We start from the raw sequence: 25,377 nt of genomic DNA, 5'->3' as shown, positions 1-25,377 counted from the left end.
TGTTAATATTCAATTTTATTTATTTAGAGCTTCAATTATTTAGAATTTTTATTCTTGTTTTTTTTTTTTTTCATGGCAGCTTGTCCACTGAAAATATATTCACACCAGGACCAAGTAAAAGTTATATAGATGAGTATGTCTCAATGAGATAGAATGTTATAAACAGAAGTATAAAAATACCTACCATGGTGCATTATTTCATTTTGTTTTGCTTTGTTTTGGTCTTTCCTGGGGATTCTGGAACTTAAGCATTAAAGGCTATATTGATTATCTTATATATTTTCCAGAGATTTCTATTTTAAGAAAGAAAATAATATGAATAAAATAAATGTCTCCTAGATCTTCCTCCAATTTCTCTACATTTGCCCTAGTATCTTTTTAAAATAAAAAAATTTTGAGGATTTTTGTAAGATAAAATTAAAAAATGATGGCAGGTAGAATAAAGAAAGGACTCTGGAATTAGAAATTCAAATATACTTTCTCACTTATCCAAATAAGTGGAGCAAATTACTTTTTAACCTTCAGTTCTTCACCTATGAAGCTGGAGTTACAACTTAAATCTGTTGTAAAGATTAATGTTATGTATATAATGTGAAAAAACAGAGCATGGCACATAATATATACTCAGAAAAGGCACATAAATACTCAGAAAATTGTGACTGCTATTGACTAAAGTGAATTTCAAAAGCAGTGGTAGAAGTGAATATTAGTAGAACCTCCTTTGATATGGTATTTACAAAAAAAAAAAAAGGAAGTGTACCACACTAGTCAATTGTTATTAAATCCTCCCCCCCACCCTGTTTTCATGTGTCACTGTAGTTTGAATCAATGTATATTTATCCTAAGACCCTCCAGTCCAGACATGTTCAGTAAATTGCTGGATTCTAGGTGATCTTGCTTTTGCTGACATTAAGACACTAGTTCTTATTGTGAGCTACATAATACATGTCCTAGCCAGCCTCCAGCACTCTCCAAAGTGTGCCTCCAGCACTCTCCTAGCTAAACAGTGACCTGGATCTGTTTAGCTAGGTATTTAACAGAGGTGCCTTGGTCTGACCTGGTCAAGAGTCCAGCAGCTGAGCTAAGGCTGGAGAAAGCAAAGATCAAAAGAAGAAAGAGTGGATACCATCAAGGTTGGGTTAGGGCTAGTCAGTGGAAAAAGTCTAATACAAAGAGGCCAACAAATAGGGGAATAAAACTGTAGGTGGGTGTCAAGGGCCCCAGGCAGACAATCCAGATTATAAAATTCTGGGTAGAAATTAAAGTCCTATAAGGCAGGTTGTAAGCCAGTGACTAGAGAGACTGAAGCCCAGGTTCCATGAAAGCTCTTGACACCAGACTAGAAATTCCATTAAGTGATATGGGCCTTTAGCCCATGTTGGCTCTTTATTTGGCGGAATCCCATATTCACTTCTCCCAGTTTATGAGCATGGATTCTAGGTAGTCTTCTGTGTCTTAAAATGGTGCTTCTCGTGCTTGAATGTAGATGGAAATCCTCTATGCCATAATGAAGTTTCTAATTTATCACCTCTGGGATCTGGTTCAAGGTTCTGCACATCTAATAGACTTCCAGGTAATGCATATTGCTGGTCTAGGGACCACATCTTGAGTGGCAAAAACCTTAAAATATTTGTTGCTCTTCAGTCTGTCAGTGCTAATTCCTTGTGATAAAGATGAGGAGAACATTGCTGACTAACAGAAGCTAGACTTTTGGTCCATCTGGAGCCCTGATAACTCTCATCTTTATTCTCCTTATTCAATATGAGAAGGCTCATATTGAATTTAATATTGGTAGCAAAATCATATGGATGATGTGGAGAATTAAATTTTCTACTGACACAGTTGGTTTTCCCAGGCAGAAATGTTGCCCCTGAATGTTAATTCGTGGCTCTAACAGCAGTTATCTTCTGCCTAGTCAAGGGCCTCATGGGTTAGGAAAGAAGGCCTTGACCTTAAATACATGCCTGATATTTTTTTTTTCAGGTGAAATATCAAATTTGCCAGTTTATGCCATTTTTTCCACAAAAGGAACCTTTTATCTGATACCATTTTTTCAATTCTTCTATTCCTTTCAAATGATGTAAATTAGAATAAATCCCTGTTAGTGAGAATAGGGGCCTGGTTGCAGAACTTTGAATATCATTAAACTACAAAGATGGTAGCCTTCAAAGTACCCTGACATTTCCAGTGAGGAAAAAGAATCTGAGTAAATCCCCATCTGCATCATATACCTGGTTTTACCTCTTCTTACATAGCATATGGCTGATCCTTATAAGCCTTGTCCATCATCTTGTAAATTTGGGGAGTGCAGAGGGTAAAGTGATCTGGCATTGTGAAATATATCTGGTTGATCAGAATGTCCTGGCTTCAGAACTTTTGGGATACTGGCATGAAGTGAACACATTTTTAGTGGGTTAACTACTGAAAGGCTATACCATCACCATAATAGAGCATTGCTGTTCTGTTTATTTTTGAAATTGATAGAAATAATCATTTATTCAACATTTTACATCAAAGCACTGTTTGGAAACCTAAACAAAAGCCACAGGTACATAGTGACAGCAACCCTCCAACAATGCCTGACTGGACCTCAGCCTGAACAGGCTAGGGAACATCTTTAACCAGAGGTACGCTTAGAACCTGAGCACAGCCCATCGTATGATGCTTTACCTCCCTGTCATCCTGGGATGCCACCTAAACCACACGCACCTCCCGCCCAGTGTCGTTTGCCCCTTGTGTCATCCTTATTTTGTTATGGGCTTAGTTGGCCGTGACTCAATCTTCCCCTGATCTTTTCACTTTTAAAATGTCACATAATATCCTTGGGGTCTTCTGTTCCTATGCAAAATGTTTCTTTCACTTTCTACCTCTTCAGAAAATGTTTCCTTAGTCTCTTGGTCTTAATGGAAACCTGGTTTTCTGGGGTTTCCTTCTTCCAGGCTGCCTGCTCTAATATAGACTGGCCATATACTACAGAGACTGGAGGCAGGGCTGCTATGTTCCTAGTAGTCACAAGAGGCCCTTTAAGCTGTTAGGACCTTGTTTAAGATTGCGGATGTCTAGCTGTACCACACTTCTACCCTTTTTACTGTGCTCTTTGGCCAAATTCCTGCTTTCTTCCAGGAAGAAGATTTTCCTAGTAGACATTGTCTTCCCCTAGTTCCCAGTCCTACCTTCTATCCTCTTGGGAGATTTCAGTTTCCATGGAGATAACCCCTGAATACTCACGATGCACAACTTTTTCTTCTTACTAGTGCTAGTGACCAACAATACCACACAATTTCTGCGACTCATGTATGCCTGTGGCAGTCCCCAAGACTTCTCATCACTCAGACCTGAATTATTCTCTCATCTTCCAGTATCGTTACATCTTCCCCTTCCAGTCTAAAAGCGGTTTGGTCATATTTGTATTATTATATTCTTGGTTGCACTCTTCTCTCACTGCACCAGCAGGCCAAACCCCTACACTGTCAACTAAACTATCCTCCTCAATGATACTGCTGAGCATGGTTGGAGAAAGCCACAGAGATAGTCAGGCTGAGACCACTACAGATCTGTGGTCTCTAGGCCCTGCTGGACCCATAAGTCTGCCCCCATTGTTCCCTCATCTGGTATTCTTAAAGGCAAACCCAAACTCTACCTTTCTTTTCCAAGCTCCTACCCAATTTCCTTCCCACTTCCTCTCAACACATGACTTTGCCTTTTTAGCTAATTAAATTTACAATGAGAATTTGGGACATACCAGGGATATAAAGAAAAATATAGAAAATACTTTTTACCTACTACTCAGTTTAATGAAACTTTCCCCAAACTATTAAGTTTCTTCTGTTCCCCTTTCTGATCACATCCCTTATACTCATCCTCCCAAACATCATAAAGATTCTGATTTTAGTGTTTATCGTGCATATCTCTGTGACTGTACTTCATGTTTATGTATCCCTACACAACATAGAACTAGAGTATCATTTCACGTGTTTTAAAATTTTTTATAAGTACAATCATAGCCCTCTCTGTGTCTTCCTGCCCCTCCTCATTCTTTCTCCTCTTTTCTTTATACTTTGCGAAGTTAATTAATGTTGATATATGAAATGAAGATCCATTTTGTATAAAATGAATAGGTTACAATGTATTTGTCCATTTTCCTATGGACATTTAGGCATAAGGGCATTTGAAGGGCATTTAGCCTGTTTCAATATTTTTTAATTGAAGTTGATTTAATATGAAGATTCCTTTGTCTTCTGGTATACATTTTCAAGAATTTTTCTAGACTATAACCTTAGAAGTAGAATTGCTTTTTAGCTTATATTATTGACCTGAGAACTTCTTTTCTAACATAAGCATTTAATCCTATAAATCTCCCTCTAAGCACATTTTGATATGTAGTGTAGTGACTGGTTTTGATATAAATGTACATACACACACACAGTTTTTTTAGTTTGTTAAGGTCTGTTTTACAACCTAGGATATAATCTCAGTAAATATTCCATGTGTACTTTGAAACAAAGTGTATATTCTGTTGTTGAACGAGATTTGTAGTAACTGTCAATTAGGTCAAGTTGTTGGTAGTGTTATTTAAGTATTATATATCCTCACTGATTTTTTGTCTACTTGTCCAGTCCATTGTTGAGAAAGGAATGTTGGCATCTCTGAGTATATCATTGTGGATTTATCTATTTCTCCTTTAAGTTTTATTTTTTCTCCTTTGAGAAGTATTTAAGTTTTTGCTTCATATATTATGAAGTTCTGTTAAGTACATTTACCTTTAAGATTGTTACATCTTCTTAGTTAATAACCATGTTATCATTATATAATGCTCATATTCTTTACATGAAATCTATCTTATTTGGTATTAATATAGTCTCTGCAATTTTCTTTTGATTAGTGATTCCATGATGTAACTTTTTCAGTCCTTTTACTTTTAACCTATTCATGTCATTGTTTTTAATTATAAATATAAAGCATATAATCCATTTTTTAATATCCACGCTGATAATCTTCTTTCCTTTAATTGGTGTGTGTGTGTGTGTGTGTGTGTCTATGTGTGTGTAGCTTACATTTAATGTTATTATTGATGTGGTTTGATTAAAAACAAACCTTTTACTATGTATTCTCTATGCCATTGGTTTTTGGTTTTTTCCTCTGCTTTTAAATTTATTTTGTTTTTTTTGTTATTCCAAAAAAAATTACCTCCATGATTGGCTTATTATTTAATCTTATTTTTAAAAGTTAGTAATTACTCCCCAAATCACCATAAATGTTTTTATTTTTATTTTTTTATTTTTTTATTTTTAAAGATTTTATTTATTTATTTGACAGAGAGAAATCACAAGTAGATGGAGAGGCAGGCAGAGAGAGAGAGAGAGAGGGAAGCAGGCTCCCTGCCGAGCAGAGAGCCCGATGCGGGACTCGATCCCAGGACCCTGAGATCATGACCTGAGCCGAAGGCAGTGGCTTAACCCACTGAGCCACCCAGGCGCCCCCATAAATGTTTTTATTAATTAGTCTACCTTCAAATATCTCAGGGATATAATTGCATACTATACTTTTAGTGTAAGAACTATACAACAATAACTCCTCAATCATCCCTGTCATTCCTTCTTGCTATTGTTATATATATTTTTTCTACATGTCATAAGCATTTAATATATCGCTACCATTTTTGCTTTAGGCCAGTGGTTAGCAAACTCTGGTCTGTAGACCAAATCCTGAATATTAATTACTTTTACAAATGAAATATTATACACAATCACACCTCTTTGTTTATGTATTGTCAGTGGTTGTTTTTACACAACCATAGCAGAGTTGAATGGTTGTGACAGAAACTGTGTATTCCAAAAAGCCTAAAATATTTACTATCTGTCTTTCACAGAAGTGTGCCAGCCTCTGCCTTCGGCAATTATCTTTTATAGTCACTAGTCAGAAAAGATGAAATTAACATCTACTTTCATTTATACCATTTGTAGCACTCTCCATTTCTTTCATATCTAAGAGATACAAAAGAGATCTAAGTATCTGTTATGTCTTGCTTGAAGAGCTTCCTTTGTTATTTCTTGCAGTGCAGTTCCGATGATAATGAATTTGTCAGTTTGTATTTGTCTGGATAAAAGTCTTTATCCCTCCAAATTTTTACAGGTTATTTCTACTTTTAAAAAATCTGGAGTTGATGTTTTTCCTGTTTCAGAACTTTCTTTTTTTTTTTTTGTTTTAAGATTTTATTTATTTATTTGACAGAGATCACAAGTAAGAGAGATGCAGGCAGCAGAGAGAGGAGGAAGCAGGCTCCCTGCTGAAGCAGAGAGCCCAATGCAGGGCTCGATCCCAGGACCCCGGGATCATGACCTGAGCTGAAAGCAGAGACTTTAACCCACTGAGCCACCCAGGCGCCCCTTGTTTCAGAACTTTCAATGTCACCTATGTACTAACAAGAAATACAAAATATTTTCTTATTTTTGTTGCTCTGTGTGTAATTTGTGTTTTGTTTTGCTTTGGTTGTCTTAAAATTTTCTCTTTATTTTCATTTTTCAGAAGCTTGAATACAATATAGATGGAATTTTTTGTTTGTTTGCTTATTTGTTTATTGGTGTAGGTATATGTCATTACTCTAGTATTTTCTGTACTTTTTAGATTGGTGTGTTGATATTTAAGATTTTGGGAAAATCTTGGGCTACAGCTTCTTCAAATACATATCATGTCTTTTTCTTTCTTCTGAGATTCAAATAATACATACATTTTTGTTCATAATTGTGTCACAGTTTTTGAATGTTCTCATGCCTTTTCACTTCTTTCTTTTGTGTTTCAGTCTGGATAATTTCTATTAGTCTCTTTTCAAGTTCACTGATTATTTCCTTGATGGTATCATTTCTACTAATTAGATTGTTAAAGCCATTCTTTATTTTTGTTTTTGTTTTATATCCCTGGGATTTGCATTTAATCATTTCCAGTAGTTTCTATCTCTGCTAAAAGTCTCCATCTGATCATGCAAGTTACTCATATTTTTTAAAGATTTTATTTATTTATTTGACAGAGAGAGAGAGAGAGAGATCACAAGTAGGCAGAGTCAGGCAGAGAGAAGGAGAAGCAGGCTCCCTGCTGAGCGGAGAGCCACATGCAGGACCAGACCCCAGGACCCTGCTATCATGACCTGAGCCAAAGGCAGAGGCTTAACCCACTGAACCACGCAGGCACTCCATCCACATTTCCCATTAGAGTCTTTGGTATATTCTATTTCTAATAGTTCCAACATTGGGGCCGTATATGAATCTGGTTCTCTTGATTGCCTTTTTTTTCTCCTTTTCTGTTAACTATTTTTCTTTGTCTTCATCTTTATCTTTGTGTTCATCTTCTTTGTGTGGTATATAGGATAATACATATGAAATAAATAGTACTTATGCCGGGTAGTGGGAATTTCTCTTTTTCTACTAAGTCTTTAATTTGAGTCAACCTAGTCAGTGACTGACCTGGGTTTGGGTTTTGTTGTTGGTATGGCTACCTTCCGTGCATCACCAGTTTCAAATTACTCAAGCACTCATTTGTACTTAGAGTGGCATTTGAGTGGCTGGAGACTTTGTTCTCCACTCTCTATTTCAGGCTTTTCCTCATAGCTTCTACCTAACAGAGGTTCGGTGTTCATGCTTTTATGCCTCCCTCCGTGGTAGGCTGCTGCTACTAGTTGTCCAGTGTTTGCTGGACTGGTAGTTGGGATTAGAGACCTTCTCTGTTGTACTACTTCAGCCTTGACTTTAGGCAAAATCTGTATTCTTGGGTCTTGGGGATAAGGCTTTCTCAGGGGTCCTGTCCTTCTCTTAGCAATAGAGTATCAGAGAATCTCTGATCTCTCTTGACTGCAATGAATCTTCACTTGTGCCCTGGTGACAACAGTCTGCAGTTTTTGGTCTACAGGGAGGATGATCCAAGTGGTGTGTCTTCAGAGACTGCCAGCTTCCCTCTCACAGGCTTGAATCACCAAGGGATGCTTTATCCAGATTCCCAATTTGTTTCCAGTCTTTCTCCTGAGCATCTAGTGAGGATAAAGAAAAGTCTGTTAGTGAATGCAGATTACCCTTGAGTTTATGGCTTCAAGTATCTCTGGACTTTGATAGTAGCCCACTCTTGACTTTCAGTAAGTCATTAAATATTCTGGCTGAATTCAGACCAGCTGACATCTCTTCTTCTGTGGAGGGAAGCTCTGTTCCATGAAGGCATTTACTTTTTCTTAGATATCAGGCTAGTTGGTTCCTCTGAGACTGCTGCTTTCAGAGTAGTTAAGGAAAAGTTGTGATTTTTATATATTCAGCTTTTTCTTGAGTTTATAGTGGGAATAATAGTCTTTACATTTTTGTATATTCTAAAATGAAGCTGAAATTTCTGCATTACAAATAAATTTCCCTAGTATATAATTTGTTACCTCACTTTTTATGGTATCTTTTACTTATGGAATTTTTTTTATTTTAATGTAGTCAAATTTATTAATATTTCCTTTATATATTGTGCTTCTGAAGTCAGGTTGAGAAATTTTTTGCATTCCATAATTCATAAGCATGCCTTACTTTTGAATGGGAAAAAATTAGGGCATTGGGAAGAATATCCTCATTTCTGTTCATACTTTTCAAATCATGCCTCATTTTATCTTCATACCCCCCTTTCTCTCATTACAGCAGATTATATAACTTAATTTTTTCTTGCCCCATCAATCATCTTTCTCCTTAATCTTTAATTTCTCTTTTGTTTTTCTGGCCATGTCCTCTCAGCATTTATATATGCTCAAGTATCCCCATTCTTTTTAAGAAAAGCCATCGCTTTTTTTCTATATTATTTTATTTTCTCCAGTTTTATTGAGAGAAAATTGACCTACATCATTGTATAAGTTTAAGGTGTAGAGCATGATGGTTTGATTTTTATATATTGAAATAATTACCATGGTAGACCTAACATCCATCTTCTCATATAGATACAATAAAAATAAAATAAAATAAGAAAAAAAAGAAACTTTCTCTGTATAATGAGAACTCATAGGACTTACTCTTAACAGCTTTCCTATATATTGCATATCAGTTTTAGCTGTAGTCATCATGTTGTACATGATATCCCTAGTACTTATTTATCTAATAACTAGAAGTCTTTACTTCCTGACCACCTTCCTCCAATTTCATGACCCCTACCCTCTGCCTCTAGTCACTGCAAATCTGATCTTTTTCTCTATGTGTGTGTATGTGTGTGTGTGTGGTTTGGATTCGAGATATACATGAGATCATATAGTATTTGTCTTTCATTGACATTTCACTTATAATGCTTTCAAGGTCAATCCATGTCACCACAAATGATAGGATTGTCTTATTTTTTTGTGACTGAATAACATTCTATTGTATATATCATTCCATAATTTCTTTATTTATTTATCTGTCTATGGACACTTATGTTGTTTCCCAGTCTTGGCTATTGTAAATAATGTTGTTATGAATATGAAGGTGCAGATGTCTTTTTCAGCTAATGTTTTAATTTTCTTTGGATATATTTCAGAAAGTTGAATTGCTAGATTATATGGTAATTCTATTTTTTTTTTTTTTAATTGAGGATCCTCCATACTGGTTTCCATTGTGGCTATACCAGTTTACATTCCCACCAATAGTTCCCACAAGGGTTCCCTTTCTCCACATTTATGGCATTACTTGTTATCTCTTAACTTTTTGATGATGGCTATTATAACAGACATGAGGTGATATCTCATTGTGGTTTTAAATTGCATTTCTCTAATGACTAGTGATGTTGAGCATCTTTTCATTTACTTATTGGCCTTTATATACCCTCTTTAGAGAAATATCTATTCAGGTCCTTTACCCATTTTTTATATTGGATTATTATTGTTTTTTGATGTTGTATTGTATGGGATTTTTACATATTTTTAGATATTAATCCCTTTTCATATATTTGGTTCACAAATATTTTTTACTATTCTATAGGTTATCTTTTCACTTTATCGATGGTTTCTTCTGCTGTGCAGAGGATTTTTAGTTTAATGGAGTCCCACTCACTTATTTCTGCTTTTGTTGCTTATGCTTTAGGTGTCATATCCAAAATTTCATTACTAAGACCTACATCAAGGAGCTTTATTCCCATGTGTTCTAGGAGTTCCATGGTTTCCTACATTTAAGTCTTTAATAATCTATTTTAAGTTAATTTTTGTGAATGGTGTAAAATAATGGTTAAGTTTTATTCATTTTTAAAATTTATTTATTTGAAAGACAGTGGAGGAAGGGGCAGAGCGAGAGAATATCTAAGCAGAATCCCTCTGAGTGTGGAGCCCAACATGGGGCTTGATCTCATAAGCCACAAGATTAGGACCTGAAGCAAATCTGAGAGTCAGAGCTTAACTGTCAGAGCCACCCAGGTGCCCCAAGTTTCATTCTTTTACATATGAATATCCAATTATCTCAACACCATGTATTGAAAAGACTGTCTTTTCCCATTGAATATTCTTGGCTCCCTTGTCAAGTATTAGTTGATCATATATTTATTTCTGGATTTATTTCTGGCCTTTTGATTCTGTTCCATTGGTCTATTGCTCTGTCTTTACATTACCACACTGTTTAGATGACTATATCTTTTTAGTATAGCTTGAAATCAGAAAGTGTGACATCTCCTACTTTGTTCTTCTTGGGATTTCTGTGATTATTTGGGGTCTTTTGTGGTTACATCTATGTTTTAGTGCTTTTTCTTTACTTTGGTAAAGAAAATGCCATTGGAACCTTGATAAGAATTGCATTGACTTTATAGATGACTTTTGATAGTATTGATATTCTAGCAATATTAATTCCTCCAATGCATGAATATGGGGTATCTTTCCACTTATGTGTGTCTTCTTTAATTTCTTTCATCAATGTCTTGTAGGTTTCATAGTAGAGAAATTTCACCTCCTTAGCTAAAGTTACTCCTAAGTACTTTATTGTTTTTGATGCTATTTTAAATGGGATTTATTTATTCATTCATTCATTCATTTTTAGAAAATTCATGGTTGGGGCACCAGGGTGGCTCAGTCAGTTAAGCATCTGACTTTTTTTTTTTAAGGATTTTATTTATTTGACACAAGTAGGCAGAGAGGCAGGCAGAGAGAGAGAGTAGAAAGCAGGCCCCCTGCTGAGCAGAGAGCCCGATGCGGGACTCAATCCCAGGACCCTGAGCCGAAGGCAGCGGCTTAACCCACTGAGCCACCCAGGCGCCCCTAAGCATCTGACTTTTTAAAAACATTTTATTTTATTTTATTTCTTTTCAGAATTCATTGTTTATGCACCACACCCAGTGCTCCATGCAATACATGCCCTCCATAATACCCACCACCAGGCTCACCCAACCCCCCCACACCCCTCCCTTCCAAAACCCTCAGTTTGTTTCTCAGAGTCTGACTCTTGATTTTGACTGAAGTCATGATCTCGTGTCCTGGGATTGAGCACAGAGTCAGGCTCTATGATCAGCATGGACTCTGCTTGTCTCTCTCCCTCTACTCCTCCCCCAACTCTATCCCCCCCTAATAAACAACTAAATATAAACTTCTAAAAAAATCAATGTTAGTATATATAAACACTACTGAATTTTGAATGCTAATTTTGTGTCTTGCAACTTTAATGAATTCAGTATTGATTTATTGATTAGGTATAACAGCTTTTTGGTTGAGTTTTTAAGATTTTCTATTTATAAAATCATGTCATCTGCAAATAGAGAGTTTTACTTGCTCTTTTCCCATTCTGATTCCTTTTATTTCCTTTTCTTCCTGATTGTTCTAGCTAGGACTTCTAGAACTATGTTGAATGGGAGTCATGAATGTATGCAGCTTTGTCTTATTCCTGATTTTAGAGGAAAGTTTCAACATTTCCCCATTGACTATGATGTTAACCATGGGATTATCATTTTTTGTTTTTATTGTATTGCGTTATGTTCTTTCTATGACTAATTTAAGAGTTTTTATCATGAATGGATTTTAAATTTTTGCAAATGTTTTTTCTGCACCTGTTACATGAAATTATGTGATTCTTTCCTTTAATTCTACTAATGTGTTCTATTACATTGATGGATTTGTATATGTTGAACTATCCTTGCATCCTAAGAATAGACCTTACTTGGCCATGGTGTATAATGTGCTGCTGAATTTGGTTTAGCTAATGTTTCATTGAAAATTTTTGCATCTATAGTCATCATGGAAATTAGCCTGTAGTTTTCGTTTTTAGTATTGTCTCTTCTGGGTTTGGTATTGGGATAACACAGGTCTTACAAAATGAGTTTGGGAGTATTCCCTCCTCTTTAAGTTTTTAGAAGAGTTTGAGGAGGACAGGAGTGAATTCTTTAAATATTTGGTAAAATTTACCAGTGAAAACATCTGGTTCTGGGCTTTTTTGTTGTTATTGGGGGACTTTTGATTACTGATTCAAATTTTTTTACTAGTAATTGGTCTATTCATATTTTTATTCTTATTTATTCAGTCTTGGTAAATTGTATGTTTCTAAGAATCTTTTTCCATTTCTTCTTGGTTTTCCAGTTTATTGTTATACAGTTGGTCATTATGATCTCTCTTTCTTTTAAAAGATTTTATTTATTTATTTGAGAAAAAGAAAGAGAGAGAAGAGCATAGAGGAGGGGCAGAGGAAAAGAGAGAAGCAGACTCCATTGAGCAGGGGGCTCGATGCTGGGCTTATTCTCAGGACTCTGGGATCATGACTTGAGCCATAGGCAGATGCTTAATGACTCAGCCACCCAGGCACTCTCAACATGATCTCTTATGGTCCTCTGAATTTGTGTGTTATCAGGTATAGTGTCTCCTTTTTCATTTATAATTTTCTTGATTCAGGTCCTCTCTCCTTTTTCCTTGTTAGGAAAGGAGTTTCCTTGATAGCTAGGAGTTTGTCGATTTGTTTACTTTTTGAAAGAACCAACTCTTAGTTAATCTTAGTTAACCAACTCTTGGTTAACCTTTTCTATTTTTTTGTTATTTATTTCATTTGTTTCTGCTCTAATATTTATGATTTCTTTTATTACAATGAATTTGACTGTTTGTTCTTCTTTTCCTAGTTCTTTAAAGTACAGGTTAGGTTGTTTATTTGGGATCTCTCTTGCTTCTTAATGTAGGTATTTTTGTGAACTTCTCTCTTAGAACTTCTTTTGCTGCATCTCACAAGTTCTAGTATGTTGTGTTTCCCTTTTCATTTGTCTGAAGAAACATTTTTATTTCTCCTTTAATTTCTTCTTTAATCATAGGCTGTTCAGGGTAGTGTTGTTTAATTTCCATGTGTGAATTTTCCAGTTTTCTTCTTGCTTTTTATTTCTAGTTTCATGATGTTTCAGTCTTAGTCTTCTTGAATTTGCTAAGACTTATTTTGTGCCCAAACACATGGTCTAGCCTAAAAAATGTTCCATGTCATCTTGTGAAAAAAAAAAAAAAAAACAAAACATTTGCTATTATTGGGCATAATGTTCTGTATATATCTGATGATTCCATTTGGTCTGTAATATTGTCCAAATCCACTTTGCTCCTCACTGATTCTCTGTCTAGATGATCTATCCATTGCAGAAGGTGGGGTATTAAAGTCCCAAACTATTATTGTATTTTTGTTGATTTTTCCGTTTAGCTTTGTTTTTATTTTTGTTTTGTTTTTGATTCAGTTTTATTTTGCTTTATATATTTAGATGTTACAGTATTGAGTGTATACAATTGTTGTATTTTCTCAATGTACTGATCTGTTTATCACCATATAATGATCTTCTTTATCTCTTTTTACCATTTTTAATTTAAAGTCTTTTTTGTCTGATAATTATAGCTACCCCTGCTTTATGTTGGTTATCATGTTCTTGAAATGTCTTTTTCCATCCCTTTATTCTCAGTCTGTCTTTAAGGCTCAAGTGAGTCTCTTGTAGACAGCATATTGATAGATCTTATTTTTAAAAACCATTCAGCAATTCTGTGTCTTTTATTGGAGAATTTAATCCATTTTCATTTAAAGTAATTATTAGTAAGTGAGGGCTTATTTTTGCCATTTTGTCAATAGTTTTCTAGTTGTTCTATAGTTCTGCTGCCCCTTGTTTTATTGTTGTTGTTGTTTTATCTTGTGTTTTTTAAGTTTCTTTTTTTGGTATTTGTATGCTTTGAGTTTTTTGTCATATTCTTTTGAGTAGTTACTACAGGATTTCTCCTTATGGTAGAAAATCTTAAAAGATCTTAAACTTCTATTTTAAGTTTAAATTTAAAAATATATTTTAGAAAAATTTGAAATACCTTAAATTTATAACACTCTAAACTGATAAAAATTTATCTTCAATAGAGTTTTTGAATTAACACTTTTACTTCTCTTCCACCTCACAGTTTAGACTATTGCTGTTACAATTTACATGTTTGTTTGTTTTTTAATAGTGTTCCTCATAAGAGATCATTGTATTTATGATTCTTTAAACTACTTTTTTTTAACTTTCTAATTAGGATTGTAAGTGAATTATACACCACTATTACCAGATTGTAGAATTTATCTATGACTCTATATTTACCATTAAATCTCTGGTGAGATTTACACTTTTTATATTTTTATTATCTAAATTAGTTTTCTTTTATTAAAAATATTTTATTTATTTATTTTTGTGTGTGAGAGAAAGTGCATGAATGAGGAAAGGGGACAGAGGAGACACAGACTGCCTTCTAGGCAGGGAGCTCAAAATGGGGCTTGATCCCAGGGTTCTGGGATCATGACCTGAGCCAAAGGCAGATGCTTAATTGACTGAGCCCCTGAGGTACCCAATATATATATATTTTTTAACTTTCATTCAAAGAATACCCGTTAGCATTTCTTGTAAGGCAGGTCTGGTGGTAATAAATAACCACAGCTTTTGTTTGTTAGTAAATTCTTTTTCCTTCCTTTGTTTCTGAAGGATAACTTCACCGGGTATAGAATTCTTGGCTGATAGTTATTTTCTTTCAATATTTTGAATATATCATTACATTCTCTCCTGCCCTGAAAAAATTCTGTTGAGAAATCTGCTAATACTCTTTGGGGGTTCCCTTGTATATAACTTTTCTCTTTTCTTTTGATGCTCTTAAAATTCTTTCATTATCTTTGACTACAGACAATTTAATTATACTGTGCCTCAGTTTAACCCTATTTAAGTTTAACTTTTTAGGATCTTCTGGGCTTCATGGATCTGGATGTCCATATCTTTTCTTTTCCCCAGATTCAGGAACTTTTCAGCCATGATACTTCACACATATATAACTTTTTGTGACTTTTTCTTTCTCTTCTCTTTCTGGCATTTTCATAGTGTGCATATATTTTTTTTTATTCTCTACTATAATTTATGTAGGCTTTCTTCACTTTTTTTCATTCTTTTTAAAATTCTTTTTCCTTCTCTGACTGGTAATTTTCAAAGTCTTATCCTTCAAGTGAGTGATTTCTTTTTTTCTTTTTTTTTTGCATGGTCAGATTCTTTTAAAACTCTCTATTGAGTTATTCAGTTCGGTTATTGTATTTTTCAACTCTAAAATTTCCATTTAATTGTGGGTTTTTTTGATGGTAGCTATTTCCTTATCCAACTTCTCATTTTGCCCATGCATTTTTTTCTAACTTTATTTAGTTGTGTGTCTGTGCTTTCTTGTAATTCACTAAACTTCTTTAGATGATTGTTGTGAAATCCTTATTTGACAGTTCATAGATCTCCATTTATTTAGGGTCAGGTATTGGAACTTTATTAATTTCCTTTGGTGATGTGGTGATGTTGATGTTATATTTACCTGTTTTTTTTTTGTGTGTGTGTTTAATCTTTGTGTCCTTATTAATGCTATTTATTTATTTTAATAATTAAGCTCCTCTCCTAGACTTACAAATTTTCTTTGGTAGAGACAGCTCTTCAATAGTCAACTCAGCTTGGGTTTCTGGGTTTGTCTTCTGGTAATGTCCTTGGGCAGGTGGGGCCTGCTATTGTGGTCTTTTGGGGAGCAAATTCTGAAGGGAGTGTCTGCGGTGAGTGCCACTGGCTGAAAATATTTTTATAGTATTATGAGCTTGGTTTCCTATCCAACTGAAGCTGTAGGATTAGGCTCCATGCTTGCTTGGATTCTCTGGTGAGGCTTACTGGATGGTCAGGACTGGGTTCAATATTTGAGAGTGGGTAGAGCTATGAATTGACTTCCCTGGCCTGGCAGGGCAGTAGAATGGGGCTCTGGACCTGTATAATTTGTTTGGGGACCTGAATCAAGCCAGAGTGTGCACTGAATTCCCTGGTCAGATGAGGTTACTAGTTTTGCTCTGCAGGTAGGGGAAGCCACAGGCTGTGCTCTCTGTTCAAGTGTCACTGTATATTGGGCTGTTGAATGAGCTATGCAGATTTCCCCATGCTCTGGTTAGGTTCCTTGGTTGGACAGACTGAAAGTTGTATTAGAGATAAGTGGGGTTACAAATTAGATTCTCTTCCCAGGAGCAGTGGGAAAAGCAGCTCTGAAGCCTAAAGCTTTTGTTGTTGTTGTTCTCTTAACTCAAGACAACCCCCACCCCAAGTTCCCTGACTAAACACAGCACGGCCACTAAGTTTGTTCTGCAAACTATTGGCTCTGACTGTCCATCTCTCAGCTGGAGTGCCACGGGTCCACACAGCTTCTGGGAATTGCCAGGCCTTCAGTTTGGATGGAGCTGGAAGAAAACCTCTACAGTATATCTCAGCTCCCTTGACTAGGCAGTAGCGGGAGGGGCTGCTCTATTTACTCTCAATTTCCCAAACAGGTTCTCTGGTTGAGAGGAATGGGAGCTAACCTCAGCCTTGTCTGTGAATTAATCCCTTGTCTCTATGTAGCACTGGGACACTTTATACTGGCTTTGCTCTGGGGGTGATCAGCTTTGTCTGCCAGACTCTCAGCTTGAGTACCTTAAGTCTATAAATCTTCCAGGAGGTGTCATCAGAAGATATTCTAGGCTCCCTTGCTTGGGCAGAAAGAGAAGGTACTACTGCAAGGTAGACTCAATTTCTCAGATAGGCTTTCTGGTTAAGAAGGGCTGGGAGCTACTTTCTCTTAATTTAATGACCTTGTTTACTTGAGAAACACCCATTAAATAGAGTGATGACATTGTTTCCTCAGTTGTTCTTCTCTGCTTCTCCTCCTGTCACTGCCAGTGCCTTTACTAGCTAATTTCTCTTCTCATGCCCCTGAATGGTTTTGTGCCTTAAGGTTCAATCTTCAGTCATCCTTTTTTCTCACTAGATGCACTTGCTTTCAGTGACTTTATGCATATCTTTGATTTCCACTATTAGTCAATGATTTCTAGAAATATGCTTTTAGAGACTTAATATCACCCTTATAATCCAGATTCATGTCTGTTTTCTGAATGAAAATGGTTTTCTGAGTATTTTAAGACATTTCAAAAACCACATTGTTAGAACTAAACTCATCATCCTTTACTAAAATCCCTCCTTCTTTTTTTTTTTTTTTAAAGATTTTATTTATTTATTTGACAGAGAGAGATCACAAGTAGGCAGAGAGGCAGGCAGAGAGAGAGAGAGAGGAGAAAGCAGGCTCCTCGCTGAGCAGAGAGCCGGATGTGGGGCTCGATCCCAGGACCCTGAGATCATGACCTGAGCCGAAGGCAGAGGCTTTAACCCACTGAGCCACCCAGGTGCCCCAAATCCCTCCTTCTTTATACTTCCAGATAGTTTAATAGTCCATAATTTATTGGTTTTACCTGAAATTCCTCTCTTTCATCATTTCAATTCTAAAGTGCTTCTAATTCCATTTATAAGGCTAGGTAATTCCATTTAATAAATAGCCCTTTACCCCATTTAATAATTTTCTTTGGAATCCAGATTCTCTTCTCTCATCATCTGTTTCTATTTTGACCTAGATTCTTTTTATTATTTTCCTTTCCTAGAATATTAAAATAACCTCCAAACAAGCTTGTTACTTTATTAAGTTTCCACCTTCTAGTACATTCTCTACTTTGACATCCAGTAAACTTTCTAAAAATCAAATATAATCATGTCACTCTCTTATAATAGGTATATTTCATGCAGCTTCTTTTTGCTCTAAGAATTAAGTTTAGTCCTCTAGTTGACTTTTTAAAATATAATTGTGGGGAAAAATCATAAAATAAAATATATTTGTGGTATGTAAAAATTAAATCTATTCTTGTGCATGATCTCCCAACCAAAAAATTTCCAAATAGACAAAGAAAAGGAACTATTGTACTTAACCATAACTGTAGGTAAATGCTGTATTTACCACCAAGAAAATGCAGTGGTTATCTAGAGCTTTTCTAGTAACATAACTGATTCTTTCTGAGGAATGTCCCTTGTTAGTCGGTATCATATATGAAATTTTTCCTCAGATGCAACCAAGGTAGAATGAAAATGATTAAAATCATAACAGGTTGTCATATGATCCATGTCTTATGTATTTGGCTTCATTCTCTGTGAAAATGAATTTATTTTTCAGTTTTGAATGAGTGAGATATACCTGTAAGAAGACCAAGTTAGTGTTTGTAGGCATCTTCAGTCCTGTCCCTCCACCCAAAAGTTTACACTCACTCACACAGAGAGTTTACATTTATTTTATGAATTATTCACCATAGTGTGCTAGGCCATTGTTTTGCTAGGATTTACCCATATTGCCTTATTTAGGTTTCCTTTTCAATTTTTAAGATAACTGATCAAGATTAGGGATTGAGTTTTTGGTGAAGAAATATAAGGAAGTTAACAAAGTCCTTGTATCCAAGTCCCGCATGCATGGCCGTCTTCCACGGATATTATCCCACTAATGCTAATGAATTTGTCATAGAACATGGTTCCATGAATATGTGTCTGTCCTTATAAGAGGCAACTTCAAAATTTAAATAGAAATTAAAAAATAGAAAAAAATTTAAAAATAGAAAATAAAAAAATAGAAACCATTATCTTAATTTAAAATATAAATTTTCAGGGGTGCCTGGGTGGCTCAGTGGGTTAAAGCCTCTGCCTTAGGCTCAGGTCATGATCCCAGAGTCCTGGGATCAAGCCCTGCATCAGGCTGTCTGCTCAGCAGGGAGCCTGCTTCCCCCTTTCTCTCTGCCTGCCTCTCTGCCTACTTTTGATCTCTGTCTGTCAAACGAATAAATAAAATCTTAAAAAAAAAAAAATATATATATATATATAAATTTTCAAATTGATGGATTTGGTCTAATTGATAGCACAATGGCCCTTTACCCAGGCTTTTAATTCTTGGTTGTATCCTGAAAAATGAATGTGTATTTATCTGCAACTTTATTATAATATTTTCTAAAGCTTCAAGATGCTTTCTGGATTTAATTTTTGCCAGAGGATCTTTAAAAACCAGAGCAGAATTGCCAATGAAGATGCTTTGTTAAAACAACAAAGACTAAGGCTGTGGATTAGTGAAGTTGGAGACCAAATCATTATTCCAAACCAAACCTGATTGTCGCTATCTCTTTAAATAACATTGGGCAGACATTTAAAGATTTTTTTATACATTTTAATTCAGGTGGTAACTTGACTCAAAACAACATTGATCTTTTTTCTAATTCATTCTTGGTCATGTATATCAGGCTAAATGTCAAAATAAATTTGAAATTATTTGAGGCTATCTGCATAGGGTATTAAATTCTTAGAGAGTCTTTTTTTCCCATGCTGACTTTCATGTTACCATTATTTTCATTTCCCCTTGAGCTTTAGCTGTTTAGAATTATGATTCATTCTTTTCACCATATACCCTGATCATTAACCAATTAAAACTTAATCAGGCAAAGAAGCAAGAGAGTCTATGGATAATGATGAGGCTGGAAACTCTCTTGTACAACTTGTTGGCTCAAATTGGAAGAAGAGTATCATGCCAAATTATCTTTACGTGCTCATGAATAATGTTCTAACAAAGGTGGATGGAGGCATGAGCATAAAGCATAGTTCTAATGGAAGGAATAATAGTAATATCCACCTTGGTAACACATGCTAATGTCTTGACAAGATGTTATCTGCTCTTGCTGCTAAATTTGATGCATATTAAGTTAGCACCCCCTATTGCTATCTACTATTTTACAGAATGAACTAGAAGAGAAAGAATACAGCTTTCAGGATCTGCAAATCCCTCATGTGACGATAAAATAATTGCATAGAGAATACCCATTTAACTTAGAGTTTATGACACACTAAGTGGGTAGGTTGGTCTTAAAAATAAAAGTGAGATAGGCAGGAAGGAATCTGTAATTTTATACCTATCTTTAATTATTTATACTGAACTCTGAAATAACCTAGATTTTTGCTTTTTCTATTTCCTAAATGCAGAATTTCATAGTGGAATATAGACCTTTAATGTGAAAAACATCTATATTAAACCAGGAATCATTGTCAGTAACATTTGGACACAGAAATTTGGAAGATTAAATAAGTGTGAAAGTTGATCATGGAAATCAAAGAGGAAGGAGCATCAGAAGAAGGCCAGCACTTTCTTCCCACACCTCACGCAAATGATACTGGGGACTTCCAGTTCACAAGTAAGTGTATGTTCCCTTTTCTATAACTCTCTGAAAATGCAAATTAGATCAACTAAACACACATGTTTAGAGAGCCTGATGCTGGGCTCAATCCCAGGACCCTGAGATCATGACCTGAGCTGAAATCATAGGCTTAACCCGCAGAGCCACCCAGGCACCCCATTATTTTGAGTGAGATAGATGATAGTTTATGAAATGGTTAAATATCACAAAGTAGAACAAAGTTCCTGAATGTGTATTAAGGCATTAATAAATACTTTTTAAGTACAACTTGTATTTAGCATTTATATAATCTCATGTAAATTATTGTTTGGGGGAGGCGGCCAGGTGGCTCAGCTGTTGAACATCTGCCTTCAGTTCAAGTCATGATCCCAGGTTCCTCGGATCAAGCCCCACTTCAGGTCCCCAGCTCAGTGGGAAGCCAGTGGGAAGCTCAGGTCTCCCTTCTCACTCCCCCTGCTTGTGTTCCCTCTCTCACTGTGTTTCTCTCTGTCAAATAAATAAATAAATATTTTTAAAGGAATTATTCTTTTAACATAGAAATGTTCTCTTTAAAATCAAAAGCATGTAGGGGCACCTTGGTGGCTCAGTGGTTTAAAGCCTTTGCCTTCCACTTGGGTGATGATCCCAGGGTCCTGGGATGGAGCCTGCATCTGGCACTCTGCTCAGCGGGGAGCCTGCTTCCTCCTCTCTCCTGCCTCTCTGCCTACTTGTGATCTCTATCTGTCAAATAAATAAATAAAAATCTTAAAAAAAAATAAAAATAAAAAGCATGTAAGTTAAAAGCACTAGGGCACAACAGTTACCCTAGACATGTAAATTGTCAATGCTATACCTGAAAGCAAGGAGATTTGGGCTTTAGAATTGGTTTTTGTCCTACTCAAGTAATTAAAATCATTGGAAAAATTGTGTTTTCTCTCATGCTTAAAATTCTAGAGTTTGTTTTATTTTTTAATATGAATTGTGTTTTTTCTTTTCAGAAGACTTTAATTTACATTATAAAAATAATCTTTAGAAAACAGTATTGGTTGGAAAAGCTTTCTAAGAAATTTGGTTGTCAAAGCTTACAGCAGTTAATAACTTTAAAAAAAAAAATCACACTACTTAGAACAGAAATTGACCTAATGATTGTCACTCTCATCTCTCTTGGAAAGTGTAAAATTTTTAACCATGGTATTGTTAAATGTCAACAGGAGAAAAAAAATAAATGGTTATCATGCAAAAAAGTATTAACTCTGGGGATGCCTGGGTGGCTCAGTTGCTTAAGCATCTGCCTTTGGTTTAGGTCATGATCCTAGAGTCCAGGTATCCAGCCCCACATGGGGGCTGGGGGGTGTGGGGGGAAGTTTATGCTCAGCGGGGAGTCTGCTTCTCTCTCTGCCTGCATCTCTCTCCTGTTTGTTTGTTTGTTTGTTTTTATTGTTGTTGTCTTTTTAATGATTTTATTTATTTATTTGATGGAGAGAGATGGCCAGGGAGGGAACATAAATGGCGGGGAGGAGTGGGAGAGGGAGAAGCAGACTCCCCACTGAGCGGGGAGCCCACATGGGACTGAGCAACTAAGGCATCCACCTCTCCCATTTGTGTGCTTGCTCTCTCTCTTATAGTCCCTGACAACGAAATAAAATATTTTTTAAAGTGTTAACCTATAAAGTGTTAAATTATTTTTTTTTACAAATAAAAATAGTTTTTATACAAAGAGGTAGTTCTAACAATGTATTAGTAGTAAGTTTAAATTGTATTTGGTAAATATACCAGTAGAAATAAATAAGAAAATTATTTTAGTAATGTCCTTACATTTATTACCAAATGATTCACTTTTACATGAATTTTATCTGCTAGTTTAGCCACCCATGAGTCATAATAAGTGGCATCCAAGTTCTCATCCACTTTTGTTTAGGAAGCCCCTGAGATGTGTGTGGCCATCGGATATCCACATTATCACCTTATAGCACATTATCACTTGCCACAGCCTGATCTTGCTACCTTGTAACCACTACATGTTCTCAGCCCTACTTTTGTTCTCAGACTATCCCTTCACTTCACTCTAAATCATTTAGCAATGTTATTAGATTTCTTAAAAATCAAGAAAAAAGGAATAGAGACATTTATCAGAACATTGATTTGAGCTATCAGTAAGTTGGCAGAATAACCACCACCATAATGTCTTTCATCACCTTATTAGAGATAGCTCTTTAATTAATAATTTACTATTTACAGCAGGCTGGACTGATTTGAAAGAAAAATCTATATAAGAGAGTACTTTTGTGAGGTCATCTTTTTAAAGGCTTTGCCTCTGTCTACATGCATCTAAGAGAAAATAACAATTGAATAATACATTTTAAACTTGTCAAAGCTATAAAAAACAATTATTTTTTTCAGTTTCTTTATAGCCGAAGAGCTAAGTAGATCAGTCAAAACTTTAGCCACATTTAGTTCTGCTACAAATATGTACTCCCTGAAAATGGACTGCTTATAAATTTGGACAATTAACTGAGGTAATTCTTTCTGCCAAATAATGTATTTATACATTCTGGGCAGGGTGAAGCATAGTAATATGTATTGACATATTTTTGATAATAAGTTAAATACCTTTCATCTGAATTCTTACTCATTATTTATAGGTATTCAGAAGACTCCAAATGAACCACAGTTGGAGTTCATCCTTGGTAAGGAATTCTGTCTTATTTATACTGATAAATAGCATAGTTCATAACCTTAGGTGCCTATATCATTATATTACTACTTATATCATTATATAATTTACAAACTTTTATGAACATTGTTCTATAAAAAGCTTTCATTCTTTAAGGTGTTACTCGGAGGTGGGTGGTGGGGGAGGGGTAAAGTAATAAAGGAGATTAAGGGTACACTTACGATGAGCACTGAGAAATGTTTTGAGATTATTGGATCATTATATTGCATACCTGAAACTAACACAACACTGTTTTCATTATACATCAGTTTAAAAAATAATAATAATAATAAAGCTGGGGTGGGGGGAATCATTCTATGTGATGTCACTTCTCCCAACTTGTAAGTAAAGAATCTGAGCTGTGGAGTAGGTCAGTTCACTACCCCAAGGGTATAGGTTTCAGTGGTGACAGAGTTGTACCTCTCAGTCAGGTCAGCTGACCACAGATCTGGACCCCAGCACTCATCCTACTCATCCTAATACGGTGACTGGACTTTGCTGCTAACCAGCATTTCTCAAAATCCATGTTTATTTCCTCCTCAAACTGGAGACTGATCTCATGTAGTGTTCCTTTATGCCATATACAAGGTTCCTGCCTCTTTTTTTCAATGTCACATATTGAAAAATTTCCTTTCTCTTCCACCTTGATTTTGTGGACAGATCCTTAATATTTGCAAATTTAACTATAAATCAAAACTTTGATTTGCTTAAGCAACTTTAAAGATCTGTCACATGTAGAAATTTGTAACTTGGTCCATGGATGAGTTAAAAATGTTCACTCTGTGGCTGATCCACTGCTTACCTAGTTAGTGGGACCTGCTTTGTGTCTGAATTTGCATGACTGCAAAATGTCATTCGGGAATTAGCTGCAAAATGGTATTTGAAGACGCTAAAAACGTGGTTCATATGAACCATTTAGAGAGGGTTTTTTCCTTTTTATAATACTAAAATGTTTCAAAAACAATGAGGTATTATAGAGTAATAATACAGGTATTCAATTTCTTATACAGAGACCAGATATCTAAATCTTTAAATATTAATATATACGTTTTCTGAAGTTATGGGAGAATTAAAATATGTACATTTACTATCTATAGTAGTTTTTAGTAGTTTGAAGTATCAATTATTCCAAATATATATTTTCCTTATATGATGAAATAGTTTTCAAATTTATACCCTTTGCTCAAAATATTATATTTTGAAGTATAACTTTTTGAGATAATAACTATATAAAATAGGTTCACAGCACAATTGAACAGAAAGTACAGAGATTTTCCATATGCCCTCTAGCCCCATAAATTCATACCTTCCCTTATCAGAGTGGTATATTTGTTACAGTTAAAGAACTTATATTGATACATCATTTTTATTCTAAGTCCATAGTTTACATTTGGGTCATTCTTGTTGTTATACATTGTTATACAGATTTGGATAATGTATAGTGGCATATATCTACTACTAATATATCATACAGAGTATCTTCATTGTCCTAAAAATTCTGTGTGCTCAGACTGTCCATCCCTCTCTCCCCTAACCCTTGGCAACTACTGATTTTTTTTTAACTGTCTAGTTTTGTCTTTTCCAGAATGTCGTATAGTTGGAATCATACAGTATGTAACCCTTTCAGATTGGCTTCTTTCACTTAGTAATGTGCATTTAAGTTTCCTCTATGTCTTTTCATGGCTTGATAGTTCATTAGAATATTCCAATGGTTGGATGTAGCATCGTTTATTCGTCTACTCACTAAGGGATCCCTAATAAGGGATATCTTAGTTACTTCCAAATTTTGGTAATTATGAAAAAAGTTGTGTGCAAGTTTTTGTGTAGACATAGTTTTCAACATCCTAAGATAAACACCAGGGAACACATTGTTATGTGATAAGAATATACTTAGTTTTGTAAGAAATTTCCAAACTGTCTTGCAAAGTGCCTGTACCATTATGCATCCCCACCAGCAATGCATGAGAGTTTCTATTACTCCACATCTTCACCAACACTTAGTGCTGTCAGCATTCTAGACTTTGGCATAATTCATTTAAAAAAATTTTTTTTATTTTTGTTACAAATGTAGTTAAGTGTGCTGTAAGTTAAGGAGTCTGTATTTTTTAATTTTCCCAGGTATTAAAAAACAAATGTGAAAACTCAGGAAATTTCTGTGGTAACACCACAAAAGTTATATATATTTTTTCTAGA

The 25,377-nt window shown here is 35.2% G+C and overlaps 1 protein-coding gene across 4 annotated transcripts in view; it reads left to right on the top strand.

The window, feature by feature from the left end:
• The window catches only part of INPP4B (inositol polyphosphate-4-phosphatase type II B), an 830,315-nt gene that overhangs the window by 438,323 nt on the left and 366,615 nt on the right, over positions 1 to 25,377 (top strand). For all 4 annotated transcript variants that reach the window (XM_004768442.3, XM_004768441.3, XM_004768440.3 and 1 more), the window contains 2 exons: positions 20,281 to 20,489; positions 23,114 to 23,158. In XM_004768442.3, the coding sequence (XP_004768499.1) occupies positions 20,399 to 20,489; positions 23,114 to 23,158 (136 nt within the window). In that variant the 5' untranslated portion in view covers positions 20,281 to 20,398. The remainder of the gene's footprint in view (positions 1 to 20,280; positions 20,490 to 23,113; positions 23,159 to 25,377) is intronic.

Source organism: Mustela putorius, unplaced genomic scaffold (genome assembly GCF_011764305.1).
Source record: "Mustela putorius furo isolate JIRA1106 unplaced genomic scaffold, ASM1176430v1.1 tig00000083_pilon_pilon_pilon, whole genome shotgun sequence".
In the NCBI taxonomy this organism is placed as follows: Eukaryota; Metazoa; Chordata; class Mammalia; order Carnivora; family Mustelidae; genus Mustela; species Mustela putorius.
The sequence above is the reverse complement of the archived record's forward strand: the minus strand, read 5'-3'. Positions and strand labels throughout refer to the sequence as shown.